Raw genomic sequence first — 17,875 nt, forward strand, 5'->3', positions numbered from 1 at the left:
TCTATTTCAATGCGGATTTTTTTTTCAATGTTTCTCGCTTGTTTTTCTTTTTCTATTTTTTTTTATCTATTTCTCAAATCATTTCTCATTAGCTTTTATTCCTATTCTTCGAGGTTATTTCACGTTACATATCTTGAGATCTCTACAATTACCATCCGGAATCGCTCATTGTTTCGCAATTTCGTAAACTAGTTCGGGCACCGAGATCTTCGATCACGCGAGAGAACTTAATCGATCCACTCTATCAAAGGTGGCGGCTGCAGCCGATAACGGGAAAAGCAAATCGTATCGCCTCTCACTCTCCAGCGCCCAATAGAGAAGGGGCGGAAGTTCGTCCGCGCGATACCGTATGCATTCGTACGTACGCTCATATGTGTGCAAAGGATCGGTGGAAAGGTAGCAAGGAGGGAGGTATTTGCAATGCGGTAGAAAAATCTGGCATTCCAGTGCGGCTGCTCGCGAAACGCAGCCAGTGATCCATGCACAAAACGGTGACGTACGAGCTACACTAAGCCTTTCTTACATCATCTCTATCTGTATCTTTCACTTTTTTCTTTTTCCCTTTATAAATTTGGAAGATATATACCCCATCGTGCGAATTATATCGTCAACAATACAATTTAATACAATTTCGGTTTTTTCTTCTTTTTCAACTAATGTTCATTGTTTTAATTAATTTTAAATTGTTTTCTGTAAATAATGCCACGCTTGAGTAATTTCGAATGTTAGACTACTCTTAAAAAATGCTAATTCGTTAAAAATTAAATAAGTACGGCAGACAAAAATTGAGAAAGTTGCTGGATCGGGTCGATTTTACATTGCGCATTTTATCAAACGTAGATATCTATGCAGATATCTCCTGTTACTATCGTTCACGGTAAAACCATGATGAAATAGTATGAAATGGTTTCAAGTGACCAGAATACTGCGAAATATAGTATAACTCCATTCATTCCCGAGTGCGTTACAATACGGCACAGTCCACCTGATTGAGAATTATAGTGTGAACGGGACCTTACTTGAGAACGCGTCGTTACTTAACGCCGCCGTTCTCGGGGAAAGTCTTAGACCACAGATCTGCGGTAACGTGAGGCTAAAGAAATTCTCAAATGGCCATTAGCGCGGGCACCGGTACAGGCAAGGTTGCCGAGGGATCGACTTCCGATTTCGAAACCGTACTGGGTACCGCCGATCGTTTCGCGGTATTTAGGATACGGCGATTTCAAGCGGTATTTGTGTCAGGCGGCTTCGCGATTTTTGGTATCGCACTGAAATAGCCGCGTATACATTAGCATACCCCGGTTACGCAGTGCTTTTACTTTTACGACGGTGAGTTCCCTGTTCGCGCGTCAGACGAAGGTTAATCGATTCCGTGGATTAATTAAGGCCCGAACGTGGCGCGTAAATCTTCGTAAATTCGGCAGTTTAACTGCGGAACGACGTCGTATGCATCAGAAAATTTCTCGTGCCCTTTAGATTACGTAAGAAAAAAATAAAATTAAATTAAATTAATAAAAAGAAAAAAAAAACCGTCGAATTTGACCGTGAGAATAAATGTGCAATTACGTCAAGATTTTCTCGTTACGTAAGTCGAGAGAGACGTTTTAAAGGTATTTGATTAATCAGAGAAAGCGCTAATTGATAAAAATCTCGGTACATGCCGCATTCTGTATGCATTCGTATTCATATGCTTTTATGGGGCGTGAATTTCTATCAAGAACAACCTGATCGCAACGCGAAATAAACCACCTCGGCACAGTTGTAATCAGTTCTGAGGCCGATATTTGTTTTCAGAAAGTATTTCCTAATTTGCTTTCCTATTTACAAGCGAGTCGGCGTAGCAGAACCGCGGATAAATTAATAATGCGGAAAGTACTGCTGGAAAAATGACAGCTCTCGTGACAGTAGCTGTCGATCGGCGCTTCCGCTCTACCGCTTCATACCTCAGTAAACATTCCCGATGAAGTAACACCGTAGCCTAGAATCGGAGTTTCTATTTCGTTTTTACCCGAATTCGCCATTGATTACATATTATAGCTAATAAATTTGTACGCCGTGCAATCAGCATTATCGTCCAATTAGCTCGCATTTTCTCGAAATGCTGTTCATTCAAAGCACGCGTGATTTAACATTTTGTTACGAAACGGTGACACATTGACAAGACTGCAATTCCGAAAGGTAGTCCGAACAAACAGTGCGGTAAAAAAGATATATCGCGCGAAATCATAATTAATAGGAACACTCGCGTGTATAATCTACTTTCTACATAATTTCTATGATTTTTTCTTCTTTTTTTTTTTCCTTTTTATCTACAATTGCCGCGGCCGTATTATAAATAATTCTCGTAATTCACCGAGATTCTTATTTTAGGTACATTTGACTTAATACATTTTTCTCCTCGGGACGCGAAATTAGTTTAGCCGAGCGATATTTTTCTGTGATCTTTGTCACGAGGAGCCTTCGGATAGCGATTTCGTTCAAGAGAGTAGGCGGAACACGAAGTGTCTGCGGCGCTGAAAGCGGCACCATCGATTATTCCGACCTATCGGAGGCGACGATAAACCAGACCGGGCCGCGTTCGAAGGCGATAAACTTTATCGTTTATCAAAGAAAACGAGCAGCGCTGCCGAGAGCGCGATACAGTTATTCAGTCAAGATCGAAAACGTACGGGCAATATACCGTCCGGTCTCATCCGGAGTTAACCCGAAACGGCTCGCCGAGCCACATTGGCGGATCAGATAAAAATTCGTCACCTTCGATCCCTCAACAAATTAACACGCCGATGCTCCCGTACGTTTCCGCCATGTAAAACGGCGATAATCTTTGTCCTTCGGATTTTTCTATCAGGCTCGTAAAATAAAAACATTTATCATAGCGCGCTGAATATGGGCGCCGTCGATTAGCGTGACGCTTTTAGGACGTCGATAAAGCGAATCCCATGGATGTACCGAGTACAATAAACTTTAACTACTCACGAAGCGATAACCTTTATAGACAACAGTGATTACGCGAACGTCAGGTTATTTATTCTTTTTTTCCCTTTTTTTTTTTAACTTAAACCAGCGAGCAAATCGAAGACTATTTGTTCATTATATGTATTAACGCTTTTAACGCCTACATAAATCCCTAAAACCAAAAAATAAAAAGTTCTAGCGCAAACATATCAAATTTTCATCGAGTGATTCAATAGATTTTTAATCACAAAGATAATTTTAATCTAAAGATAGTAATATCTTGAGGATGTAATAACAAGATAATATTATTACATACAATATGTTACACACACGAAAACTATGCATCTACTTTTATTAGAATAATGATAGTTTTATAGTTTCCAATAAAAGTTCACGATAATACTTTGCGTAAAAGATCTATAAAAAAAAAGAAATTAAGCAAAGAAAGTTCTAATGAAAATGACATGCTAAAAGCTGCTTTAGGCCATAAATTATATAAGAGAACTTTATGAAAAAAATTAAATCAAATTTTATTCCCTTTAATCTATTTCATGAATCTATAAAAAGAAAAAAAAAAGTGATTAGACGTTTTATGTTACTTTAATATAAAATCACAGATAAAACGTCAGGGTTTGATCTTTCCCTGTCCTATTTAAGTTTTTCTACGGCTATTTTGTCTAAACGCCAATCACGAGATTATACTAAAAGAGAAGACGAATTGAGAAGCAATAAAATATACTGACAGAGACAAATTGCGAGAAGTAATCGTCTGAGAAACGCGATGGTGAGGCCCTCAAACGGGGAGCATAGTTCCGTCGTTATTTCGGTAATACATCATACGGCCTGTCTGTGACAGTAGTAGGGTGATATCGATCGTTGACGTATCAGAGTTTAATCTATCGAAAGAACGTGGCCACGCACGTCAAACTTACCTTATTGCAGCGCAGCCACAAGATAACGGAATCCGAGTATCTCAGAGGTCCCCCCAATCCACAACCACCAGCGTTTCGTTGTACTTTCAGAAGCTCAGAATGCTTTTTTCCATGTTGGTGGAAAACCTCCAGAGATCTATAAGAGATTCGAAAAAAATCATTGTCGTTTATCTTTATTAATACGGAAGTTACGCGTACTTCGGATTATATCTTTTTTAACGTTAAGCTAAATATACTATATATAAACTATTGTATTTAAATCGGGATAGGGGATAGATTATAAAAGCGCAAGTGGATGTCTTTTTTTTTTTAATTTTATTAAAAAAAGAAAATCTGTACCATTTCAAGCTATTGGAATTATTAAAAATACCAGCAATAGATTTATATCGCTGATTTATGTCAATTACTTAATACATATCAAACAGATATAAATTATATCTATTAGTTTATCACTATTATCACAATAAACTAATAATATACGATAGTTTTATCATTATCAAAATATTATATTAAATAATTCGTACCGAGACGAAAATTACGCTTAATCAAGTTAAAAATGTATTCGCTATCAGCGGACATAATAATTGAATCGTGAAAATTATAGAGGACGATATCACACGTACAGTGCAATATTGATGGATATAAATTATACATATATTCATGTGTTATGTGGATACAACGCGCTATTTATCGTGCACGCGGTCTCGTAAATTTGTCTCTCGTAGAAACGCGCGGCTAATCTATTTTATGTCTTCGGTAATATTAAACCCAGGCAATATTTAAGACTGACTTCCAGACGACAACACTTTCGTCACTGAAACGAGAGGGAACGGGGAAGCGGGAGTTTTTTTTTTTCGTAATTAGCGAGCGCCTCAGTATTTCTCGGCCAGATGCCTAAAGGTGATCGAACTCGCGTCCCGAAGATTTATGTTGAGCGACGAGTGACCGCACGGAAATATTTCGCAATTTAAAGAGAAAGATCGCGAGCAATCGCCGCCCTCGTGAAAGCGCGAACCGGATTATTAAAGGCTCGTTCGTCAAACGATCGGGGAGACTGGAATAGTGCTTGGTAATTAGCGCGCGTCGTCTCGCGCTCGTTAATTACACACAGCAGCATATTACGCGCTGTAACATCGCGATTCTTATCTTGAACGTTAAAATAAAACCCAACGTCAAATTAGTAATGAACGCCGGTCTAATACGCATTAAACAGTTCTCGGAGATCTCGATAGACGTTGCGGTCGCGTATGCGCGACATAAACTAATTACGAGCCCCAATCTTCGCTTGCGTTATCGCGCCGTGCATGTGATCGTGGCTGCAACGTCAGAAATACGGTTGTTTGCGCAAATATAATACGTTGCGCGATTACAATTTTTCATTCAAGCTGCGTCTGCGAAAAGAGCAAGAAAATATTGAATGGAAACGTACACGCGAAAGTACAGAACAAGTATGCGATTACTCCCGCCGTGCGCGCATAATTATAACACATGCATAGACCGCGTTACCGCGAGTTCGCCGGTAATAGAGGCAAGGACCGGTAATGCAAATCTGGCCAACGGTATCTCTAGAATAGACGGATCGTCCCCGACTTTCTCGATTGACAATGAGAATCGCCTAATTCTGTTGACTGGGTCCGTCGCCGCCGCCACCGTCGTCCCGGGAGAGGAATCTAAAAGCTAGGTTCAACACGGGCAAGCTTGTCGACGACACCGGGGTTTGAGCGTCGCTTTCTATTTCCGTGACGCTCGTCAGCGCCTCCTTCTACGAGAGTCCGACGAGAGGCGGGGACAAATGGGGGGGAAAAAAAAGAAAAAGAAAAAAAGGATGAAAATTAGACGCACGGTGCATCGTTCTCTTCGGAGGAAACGGCGCCGCGGCCGAGGTAAACGACCGAACGCGTCTCTGGCAATCGAGCGAAATTTATTGGCGTAGGTTAGGCTATAGGACAAAGACGTGGCGGCGGCAGACGCTCCGAAATTTTCACAGACTTTAGATCCATTTTTGTAAACCACTTTATCTGAGATTATCGGATTTCTAAGTGCGAAAGTTAGGATCGTCAGATAAATAAAATATTTCGCGATAAGATTAATAATATCATTAAAAACGTCATTTTTTTTTTTACGATGAAAAAAATATTTGTTTTATTTGATATTAATCGGTCTCTGTCCGTTACGTCGCTGCTCCGTAAAAACATAATTTACGTTAAATGAAAAGCATATTTGGAGCGTTTAATCTCAGAAAGCAAATTCTTATGATAAAAGTTTTTATCGGAAGATTTCTTCTTTTAACTATTCCGGATTCGGCATAATTTCCATTTTCTACGAAATCGTATTCAGAATTTTTCCGCTCGGGAATGGCATTTTTCTGATAAACATTCAAGTCCTCCAAAGAATCTCCGCAAAATGTACAGTTATAAGGAACTTCGCGTTCATGTAAAGAGCTGCACTACGCAACGTTAAAAATCTTGCAAAGTTCCTTCACGCAAGACAATTTAAAGTTTTCCAACCACTCCGCCGCTTCCACCTCACTGTTTGCATACCGTATACATGCCCGGCATTAGTACGCAGATCTCCTAAAGAATTTCAATGAAAGGAGTTAAGGCGTCGTGTTAAAGAGCCACACGTGAATCGCGGTTGTTTTCGCATCGCGTCGCCGTCCCTTCGCGACGTGGCGTGAAAACGCGGGACGCATCGAAGTTATGCAAGTTGCAATGTCGCAACTTCGTGTCGCGCGTTCCTGATAGTTTGGTAGGCGAAATTCGATCGCCCGCGAGAATCCGCCGTCGTTGAGGAAACTGAGATCGGAATTTCCTTCTCCCCTTTCCTCCGCCCCCCTTCGAGCTCTCAAAGCGCTGATAAAACAATCATCGGGAATAATGCATGTTCTCACTCGCGGTACGAAAGTAAAATGATAAATTCGAAGAAACGTTGCGAAACACAATAAATACGATAACGGGTATGTCAACTCGTTAGTTATGAATCTCGAGTGCGAATTGGCGCAATGTTAAACCTCTGCCGGGCACGTGAATCTGAAACGTGGACTATAATCCTATTCTTGGAATTTACATGAGAGCGAGCGAGCCAGTTCGCAATCGAAGCCCTAAGCGTTCAAACATCCGGCAGATATCACGGCGAAAATTAATCCGATGCTTTCATCAGCCCGTCGTGATTATTGGGTTAAAGCCCACACACCTACTTATCAGTCATGGACCATGTCACGTTTAACGGGTTTGCTTATAAAACAATTTCGTCGTAGCTTCTTCGAATCGAAAAAGCACGAATGAGCGATTCTCCCATGTTAATTGGCATTACGATGACTCTTTTTGGATTATATGAAAAGGTCGTAGATATATTCACCGACGTACGTCGGATGTGTAGTTACGATAAATAACTGAGATTGTGACTCAGAGTGCTCTTTCGTTATATAACGTATCGATAGCGCCATTTCATGCTGCATTTTAAAATCATTGAGTAACCATTGGCGGTTTTTCGCGTTCACTGAAAACGACACCGTTTATGCAAAATAGTCTCGTATAAACTTTATAAAGAATACCGTAGATAAATATAAAGTTGTCGTAATTTATAGAATAAAAATTAACAAGCTTCGTGCAAAGGCAGTCAGTTAAGAATTTACAATTAATTGTACAATGTTTTAAAAAAAATCGATTCCATTCGATGTGCATTAACTCAGAAAATGTTATTTTAATTATATAATAACAAATTGCATTGAATTTTTCGTGACTGACGCTATGATTCTGTATTCAATTATTTGGCGTGGCTCAAAAGTCGTTGGAGCGAAAAGCTATGGGGGTAGATCTCAGAAATCGTCTTGGCGATCGTGCGGAACACTTAGATGACTCCGGAGAATATCGTTGCCAAATATGAAATTCCGAATGCGACGTCGCGATGGAAACGTAGAAATTTTCGTTCGGTTCATCAGCCGTGTTATTGAGGCGAATTTCGTGTCTAATCTGTTGAATGTAAAGCCGCTCGGCTAAAGATAGACATTTGACGAGGCCCTCATTGAGTAATCTCCATTTTAATTAAACCGATTCATTACGAAACATCGGGCGCAGATACCGATATCGTGACTTTATCGTCAAGGTTCGCTCGATGTATCGCGCGGTTCGGACTCGTTCGAGAAAATTGCACGTCAAAGAGACGTTAAAGCACCAATATCTTGCTCGTAACGTTTCAAAAGTAACCGCATTTAGGTACGTTTTTCTTTTTAATGCCGGACCGGAGCTTTAAATTGGCACACGTCGAGACGTAAAAAAAAAAAAAAAAAAAAAAAAAAAATAAAAAGATAGCGCATTTAATTTCGGGTTAAACCTGTTGTACCTGCATATCTAATCTGTTAAGATATTTCGATGTCCCGACGTTAAGATACAAAGATGATCGCCTGGCTAAAAGATATTGGCGGACAAAACGGGAAAGAAAAAGAGAAACAGGTATCTGAACGATCCCGTTCCGATTCCGATCCGCATCGCAGCTTCGATTCGCCGTTTCTTATGCCTCCCTCTTTTCTCCGGGGGCCGCAAATCGTCCGATACCGATTGTGCAATTCTCAGCGGCGCGTAATCGACGGGAATTGGAAAAGACCGGCGAGCGGCGAATGGAAAAGGCGACTTTCTCCCGGGACAAGTCAATTTTAAAGACACCTTGTAACGCATAACTCCCACGACACGCGATTCCACATCTCGATGGTCGCTCTGTTGCTTCAAATAGAAATCACCGATCTGAATTGCGAGGCGAAACGACGAAGCTAAATCAAGTAGTTTAAAACAAAGCCATTGATTTTCGCCCGGGGGCGATTCTTGACGGTCTAATATTTTTCGTGCAAATTTTTTTTGTTTTTTTTTCCATTATTTACGTGCCGCTGACAATACGCCCGAGAACCGCTCGCTCGCTCGCGCTCGTCGCTCAGATTCCCGATCCGCGTCTAGCGTGTCTCGAGCGGTCTAATGCCTCGCGAACGCAGTCTCACTTTGCACAACGTATTTAGGACGGTGGAATGAGGTCAGCTGGGTAAATCCTAGCGATACCGAACGAGCGCGTGAACGACTCCGCAAGCAGTTCACCCGGCGCGCAATTCGTTATGTCGTACTTTCCCCTACGTTAGATTTCTCGACTCGCTACCATCGCTGCTCGCCGCCGCGCGAGGTATAATGCGGTTAACGCGAAATATGCAAGGAGAACGTACGCCGCCGAGAGATAATGCGAGATTAGAATTTTACGAGTCGTTCCGCGCGGCAAAAGACCACTTTCCACTCGCATTTTCGTTCGCAGGCAAGTCGAGCCGTTGCCATAAATCCTGTCGCGCGTAATGCCGGCCGAAAGGTATCTTATGGGGACATTACACACGCGTGGCAGATAGTAATATTCATACTATTTGCGATTTCACTTTGCGCTTCAATAATTAAACAAGTGAAAATTATTACAAAGATTATTACAAAACTTTTAATTCTCTTCTCGTTCCTCCTGTAATGCTAATGATTATATGTGCACATTGGTAGGTTGGAAGCTAGTTAAACGTTCGCATGAAAATTATAACGACGAGCAATAAAATTGGCATCTTTCTTTCCGTCTATGATTTGCAGCGATTAATATTTTCAAACGCTACGGGAAAAAGCATCGTTCTCGAGCACTTTGCACTTTATTGCAACTAACGTTCCAGTTATCGATAATTACACGATGCTGATATTATCCTGGCGGCGATGAAAATCACGTTGAAGCGCGATCGAAATCTCTGTTACAGCGTGTCCGCCAATTAACTATTCCGAAAGTTTTCGATGGATTAAAAATAGTACTTTTAATAGTATAGGCGTATGTACGTATAATTAGATACGTAAGCTAGGTTTCACGTTTTTCTGCCTTTTCAAAAGCACGAGAGAATTAAATCACAAGTCGAATATACATCTCGAAATGTTGCATTGATTCCAAGAACGAATGAGAATTGTGTCGACAGGCTATTTTATACTGAAAGAACCAATTCAGAAACGGACAAAATCAAGCGTTTCGTCTCCGATGGAGTATTCTGTCGAAAAAAAAAGAAAAAAAAAGAAAGATCCTCGTCGAGATAGCCCACTCCAAGTGGCAATGACAGCAGTACCTGCTTGGCCAAGGTTGTGCCAAGACTGGAGAGAAAGACGGAGAAGGACGGAGATAGAGATAGAGCAAGATAGGAAGAAAGAAAGGAACAGAGAAGTAGAGAGAGAGAGAGAGAGAGAAATATAAGGAAACAGAGAAAGAGATAAAAGGGGAGGTATGGGTAAAACCTATCTCTCGACGGAGAGTAGTCCTGGAACGATGCCAAAGAGAGCGGGCAGACTTTAGTCATCCCGAAGGAGTCTCACCTCTCGCGACGGACTGAAGTAGGAAGAAGCGCGCGAGAAGCGGCAAAGGCGAGGCTACGACCGTCGGCTAATAAAAGACAAGCGTAACGTAATTCCACCCGCGCTCCAATAATAGTACCATCGTTTAACGGTGCTTCCGTCGTCGGCGTGCCGGGAACCAGGACTATTCTCATCGTCGAACACGCGCGATTATTCGGGAATCCGGGTGAACTCCGGAGCGCGTCTTGTCCGCACAAGGAAACGAATAATTTTTAGGGAAAACAAAAATCAATAAAATTCAGATATAAGATGGCTTGCAATCAGTTGAAATTTATTCTATTTCTTGTAAGAGCTCAACGTTGGCATCAAATTTTTCTTTTTTTCTCTTTCTTTTTTTCTTTTTTATTTTTTAATACCAAAATTTTGAGCGAAGTTAATCGGTGAAATTTTGTATTAAAAACATTTTTACTCTGCCGTCATGAAACGTTACGAAATTCTCTAATTAGTGCAGACGGGCGTGCGCGCCCCGAGTTCGAGCCATTTTCAATTATTAACATCGACAACCGGCAATTCATGGGTAAACAAAGTATAGGCCACCTGTTCATATTTAGGCTTTGGCGCTAATAAACGTTCAAGTTAGTACTCGGGGGAACCCGTAAGCTCCGGTCTCTCGTTCTTCTCTCGAGGTAGGTCGATACGTCCACTTAGGAGGCACCATTGGTGTGAACACAGGTGTTTAGCGTTCTTCTCCCTGCGCTACGGCGCGAAGAGGCCTCGGTGTAAGTAAAGGTGGAAGAGAACCGAGGGAAGACTTATCGACCACGAAATGAACAACGTAAAACTCGACGGCGTGGCCGAGATAGCGAAATAATTGTTTTGTCCGCACGAAACACGAAAGTCGGCGTGCAAAATGATAAAATATATATATAATAAGGTGTATATCGCACCAGTAACGGTGCATTATCGCGGTGCGCGATAATCGAATTGATTTGGCATTCGGTTATAAACTCGTTAATTCCATTACAGTTAAGAGTAAAGGTAAAGGTAACAAAGATAAATTACACGATGTAACAAAGAACGATGCAAGACCGACGACAAGAACGTGATCGATAGATTTTTCGTGAATGGCTATAGCCACTCGATTCATCATTCGTCTTCTCGTTAAATGAGACACGGAAACTATGCTTTTTTTTTTTAATTTAAAAAATAATGAAAGTAAAACACTTGCTTGAAAACGTAAAGCTATATTTAAATCTCCCCTATTGTTTTCGAAAAGGAACGCTTTTATCGAAAACGTAACTCGAAAAAAATCAAGACGAATGAAAAATTATGCGCCGAATAAATTAAATAGACAGGTACTTTGTCACTTGATCGCAGAATTAAACGGAATATGTAAAACGGACAGATAAATTTTCTGGCCACATTATATGCCAAGTCTACTTAATAAGCAAATTTACTCGGTTGCTTTATAAATCGTGCCGAGTGGTATGTGGACAACGATTACCGTCATATAAAGGGACTGAGAGAAAAACGTGAATATATATATCATGTATTTCATCGAAACATATTTTCGAGGCAAACATATGATAATCATCTATAAGAAACTCCATTTAATTCTTAACATTTTAATTAATATTTTAAATAAAATAATAGTAAAAAACAAATTCTCTCATACCGCTGAATTTTTATATAAATATTTTTACATATTCAACTAAGTAAATTAATTTTATTCGTTAATTACTACTTGAAATATTTTCAAGATAAAAAAAAAAAAAAAAATTGATGACCACTAAAACGTCTAATTTCGCAACATATTTAATCTATGGCGTTTAGTAATTCAAAGCAAATTCATCCTTTCAAATGTTGAAAGATACCACTTTAAGCACGTTTCTTCTTCAAAATGCTTTACCCGTAGTAAGAATAACGTGTGCCATTTGCGTGGCATAATTACATAATTGATAGATCAGCGGAATAAGCATAACTAGATTGTCATGGTGAATTTAAATGGACCAGAAATAGAACGCATGTCGACCAACTGGAATTATTGGAATTATTTCACTGGAGACTTGAAAGTCCGGCTTTGTGGGTCAGTCGTGGAGTGCATGACTGTCACGCGTGCTTACTCACGTTAAACGGCTACCGAAAACTTTGGTTTTATTTAATAATGTGCTGACGCAACTTGTAATGAACAAGTGTATATACAGAATCTTAGATTTATGATCGAACCGCTTGCCATTTAAAACGCCATTTATTTTTAAATACCTTGAATATATAAGTCGAACTGCGGATTAATAGGACGAAAAATGCAGTTGAAAAACAAGATATCATTGAAAAAAAAAAAAAAAACAATATTCGTAATTTTTCCAAATAGTTTAATTTTATAGAAAGCAAAATTCCTGGCAGCAAAATATATTAAACTCATTTAATTACGCTTTTTCTTTCATGTGTTTATGATATTGCGAGCCGCTCAGAAATTTAATTACAAGATGCAATCGTGCATTATGTTACGCTCGAGACTCGCTATCGGCGCATGCGGATATCACGCAGGGATTTCATTTAAGAGGTCGATATAAAATTATCGATCCAACCGTATTTCTTAAATTAATGCGACTCGGTAACTCAACTTTTTTCTGCCGGATTCCGTTTTCTTTTTTTTTTTTCTTTTTCGTCCGCTTGAGCTTGATCGACGGAGTCGTTTCCCCGCGGTTGATCTTTCGATCACGAATCGTAATTATCGCATACTCGGATCGTTATGGAATTTATCAGTGAGAACACGCCCTACCAGAACGTTACGTAACGGTGCAGCACCGGGAGGCCCCATGGTGTGCGTTTCTTGCGGAACAGACGGTTTAAGTAGTCTGTTCGTTGTGCGTCATACGTGTACGCACGTGTCGCTTATTCCGCCACCCACCTATCTTATAATGTTACACTTTCTCGATGCCTTGTTACGATCATTCCAATAACGTATATCGACAATAACTTACGCTGCAATATTTCACCGTGCCCGTGCATAGGTTCTTTGTGGGCATAATGTCATATTTAATAGCTCCGTGCACTTCTCTCGTTTTACGTCTGCGAATTTTTTTATCCGCCTACAATCTCGAAAGTTTAGGAGAACACGTACAAGCTTTGGCAAGAGTTCAATATCGCTGATAATGAGATAACGTAACACGAACAAAGTATTACTGTTAAGTTAGATCGTTAAGACGAATGAATTCATATTGCAAGGCCAATACAGCTATTGTTATTGATGGAAAAGATATCGATGTACCGCGGCAATATGAATTGTTCTCAATAATCTCGCCATTTCGTAATATTACGTATTATTACTACGGCGTATAATTCGAGATTTCTTGTCTACTATTCAATGGAAAGTGCAGGTTGCACAAGGAAAGAAAGGTAAAACAATTTTCTTGAAATAGTCTTTTCCACGCAATCTTCCTTATTTCTAAATCGATTCATCGAAACAGAAATAATCTCATATTGGTTACTTAAATTTAAAATTGAATTGATACAAACTGACGTCTTTGCGTATTTTTATTCTCTCTTTTTACAAAAAAAAAAAAAGAATAAAGAAACAAGTCGTAGTAATTGGAGATCTCTAAAAAAAAAAAATTTTTTTATCTTTCTATTCGCCGAGAAAAGATATAAAATCGATTAACTGGATAAGATGTATGCCACAACCTTTATTATTTTTTTCACTTTTCAAAAGATCGAAGCTAAGCGGCAAACGATAGTTCGTGACCCAAAACGACGTGCGATTATGATTAGCAAATAGAATTCGATCGAGTACAGTACGAGGACTTTCGTGGATGTTTAACTAACTTGTCGTAATGACATGCGAGGCCATTAAGGCGCGCGATTATTAACAGCAGGTCGAAAAGGAAGAAGTTGTTGGGGTGGTTGGACCGAGAGGAGCCGTCAGGGGGTTCGAGTGGCGGCGACACTTGGCAAAGATTCAAACAGTGATTGCAGGCCCATGTCTCAGCGGAGCGCGCTTAGAATATTTCGTCCACGGTTTCCTCGAACGGTTCGGACCTACTATTCCTTCTTTAGACCGAGTCCGATCTCTCCCTTCTCACCCCCGTTTTTTGTTTACCACAATAGCTCGTAGTCCTGGCTCTAAGTGCACCTTTGACAGAACGGTGAAATATTCGATGCGATGGTCTGTATCGCGAAAAAGTGCAAGAGACATCGAAGAAATGTATTTCGGTATTGCTCATAAAAGTAGCAAAAGATCGGGAGGTATCAAAAACATTAAAGCACTTCGAACATTAGAGACAAATAGACGCAGACTTAAAAAAAAAAAAAAAAAAGAGAGAAAGAAAAAAGCAAAGTGATGAGCTCTATGTGCTCTCAAAAAAAATTTAAGTATTTACTTGTAGTTTAATAATAACCGAAATAATTACTTACACTCGTGTGTAGTATTAATTTGTTCGTGGTTATTTTTTTATTGCAATTGTATGTTTTAATAATGCGAGAGATACTCGACCCACCCAACTTCTGGCACGAATCGTCTCGGTCGATGAGTTTAAGGCGAAATGTATAATCTTTTTTTTTTTTTTATTATTTCTCTTTTTTTTTTTTTTTTTTTCTTTTTGCAAAGACGACCTAAACTATACCTGTTTAATTACTTCGGAACTGCGTGCGTTCCGGAGATCCCCGGCGGCTGTGTGGCGGTATCTTCTCCTGAACGAAGTAGAAGTATGATCGAAATTTGTTTCGCGCGCGCCGACCGGAGATCGAGGGAGAATGAAAAGGAGAAAGAGAAAGAAAAAGATAGACCAGTGGAGAGCAACGAGGAGATGGAAAAGGAGCGTGAAAGGATCACTGGGCGTGTCCAGACAGATCGAGTCGAAAACCCGCTGCTTTATTAAAGCGGCGGGGTCAATGCTGGTACACCGGCTACGATAAAGACACGACATTCCCTTTACTACTCGCTTTTAAAGCAACTATCGCGCGATGAACAATTACGTTCATTAAAACGACAAGTGAACCGAAGTATTCTACAATTCGGAAGTTATTCCTTACCCAGAAGTAGAATAGATTCTCAAGTATTTACATGAAACTTTCGTAATTAAAATTAAATATGCTCCAGGAACATTAAAGCTTTCTATAAAAATTCTTTTCACGTAAAACTTTTTTCAGAAATAGCTCAGGCATTAAACATAAAAAAAAAAAAAAATTAAATAATCCTCACATTAACTGTAGAAAATATATTTTATGGTAATTGACAATAATAGCCATTCTCAAATATTCCACGTTGCAGTTCGTGGTATAAGTTAGGAATGTGAAACTACATGCACGCAAGATAGCATCGATCGTGATGTCATTGTAGAAGAACACCAGGCGAAGTCGGGAGAAAGAGATAACCGCGCTAGGGGAATCCCTCCAAACAAAAGATTCAAATAAATTTTCGATGTTAGCGGGGCGAAGGCGTTGCTTTATCAGCGCCATGTACGCGAGGCCTGTGTGGAATCGCACTCCGCGTTCGCCACTAATCAAATATCGCGATCTACATAATTTGTTTAGGAGCAGCTATAAATCATTGCTCGCGCGAGTAGTTTATCTCGAGTGCTGATTCAGGGAAATTAGTTTTATCGGGCAACGCGGTCTTACTCTCTCCCGTTACTTAGCGTACGAATAAAAAAAAAGGAAGTTTTACATTCCGCTGACCCTTCCCCCCTCCCTTTTTTTATTTCATCGCGAAGTAGCCGGAAAGGCGAATTGCAAAATCGCCGCGGCTGAAAGCCATCCTCGAGACATTTTTCTTAAACGCCAATTATCGGAACGAGATATCTCTCGCGTACACTTGCGTTACATCGAGTACAAAGTGCCTAGCGATTTAAAGTTTCTTTTGAGTGCTACATGTTATAAATCTCACCGTTATTGAAGTAGCCAACATATAACATAAAGAGGCGTGTATCGTTATTCAATCATATTTATTCAATCATCTTGAATTTCTCCCGTCTCTCTCTCCCGAAGAAGTTCAAGAAGAAGGTAATAATGCTCGATATACGGAGCCTTGAATTTTATAAGAAGTCAACGCACGTATAAGAAGTTGAATTTACGAGGTACAATTACTTGAGAGAGAGAGAGAGAGAAAAAAAAATAAGTATGTTATAAAATCTTGTGTTTTCGCATTTTATCTCTCCGAATAAATCGACTTAATGTCTTAATAAAAAAAGGAGTTTCTAACGTGTAGAAAGAAGAAATAAAATATTGCGCGATTAATCTGAATATTATTCGCTTTTACAATCGTTTTGCGTAATTATGTAATACGAGGAGACGTTTATAATAAAAAACCATATACGTTGCGAGGCACTAAATTGCGTCACCGAGCTTATGAAAACTCTTTGGCGGCGGTTTCGTGGCTTGGTACGCGGATCAGAGAAACCATGCCCGACCGTACGCCTGCTAAATTAAGTCTGATTTACAGCCTTTACTTCGTGAAAATTCTCTTCCTATCTGTACTCGGTTAGTAACCGCAACTTCGCCCGACTATCCTGTGATTTATAAGGAAAGCCATCTGTGTCCTCGAAGTGCGTAACATTGAAATGCTTTCTACGATGTTACAAACAGAAGGGTACTGTTATCGATACTTCGTGAAAGGTGATGAATTTAAGGGAGAGAAATCGGGAGAATAGCGGACTAACTGAACGCTTAGGTACTATATTAAGAACGTTATATATAACTCTACGGATCGTTCCGTTAATTTAACTTCTTTCCCACTTACGGTAATAGCAATTAAAATTCATATAACAAAATTTCTCTTAAAGGGAAATATAAGTCTCTTTAAAATTTAAAGTGGCTTGAAAATTTATAGAAATAGTATGACTCGTATATTTTGGTACACGCGAAATTTCTGTCGCGTAATAAGTCAATAACCAAGCTCGCGAATTTCTTTCTCGGCAAAATAAGTGGTCGTATCTGAAGCTACTCTATATGAATCACGTGCGGTTTATGCAATGCGATGGAGAAGACAATATTATCGGCGTGACGCGTAAGTTAGAGGAAAAAAAAAAAAAAAAGAAATGAAAACACGATGTTTCACGTTATGCTCACGAGAAGGGCACGTTTTATCGACATCGGTAATGCGTGCCAAGCACGGGATGTACGATGACATACGCGTGCTATCTCAGCCCGACACCGTTTAAATCATTATCACGAGTACGGCTTTCTTCGAATCTTACTTAAAAATATACATAAATAATTGCAGATTTGCAAATACTAAAGCTTTGCATTGCTGACTAAAAAAAGAAAAAAAAAAACAACCTTCGGAAAAGATAAAATGTCATTAAAGATTGACGATGGAGTTTGTGCAAAGATCACATTACTCGACAATAAAATCCAACCATAAAATCATTATATAACGCGAATGATAGTGTAAAGAAATGACAGCTGAAAGAACACTTGTTATTCGACGCGCGGAAATCAAGGATGCGGCGAGTAAACACAATTTGAAACGTCTATGTCCAGCAAAGTGACTGGATAAAGAAAAGAAGGTTCGACAGCTGGCAACGCGTGGTCCTTGCCCGACCTAGTCCAACCCGATCAAAGATATTCTATAGAGTTCGACGTCTTTTCACGTATAAGACGAAAGTGCGCGGGATAACCATCGCGGAGGAAAAGGTGCTTTCGAGGCACAGCTGC

General features: G+C 39.8%; 1 protein-coding gene across 3 annotated transcripts in view; it reads right to left on the reverse strand.

Annotated features, from left to right (window-relative positions):
* Window positions 1–17,875, reverse strand: part of LOC139109355 (tRNA dimethylallyltransferase) — a 62,673-nt gene that overhangs the window by 25,534 nt on the left and 19,264 nt on the right. For all 3 annotated transcript variants that reach the window (XM_070668348.1, XM_070668346.1, XM_070668347.1), the window contains exon 4: window positions 3,888–4,023. In XM_070668348.1, the coding sequence (XP_070524449.1) occupies window positions 3,888–4,023 (136 nt within the window). The remainder of the gene's footprint in view (window positions 1–3,887; window positions 4,024–17,875) is intronic.

The sequence above is a fragment of the Cardiocondyla obscurior genome, linkage group LG17 (genome assembly GCF_019399895.1).
Source record: "Cardiocondyla obscurior isolate alpha-2009 linkage group LG17, Cobs3.1, whole genome shotgun sequence".
In the NCBI taxonomy this organism is placed as follows: domain Eukaryota; kingdom Metazoa; phylum Arthropoda; class Insecta; order Hymenoptera; family Formicidae; genus Cardiocondyla; species Cardiocondyla obscurior.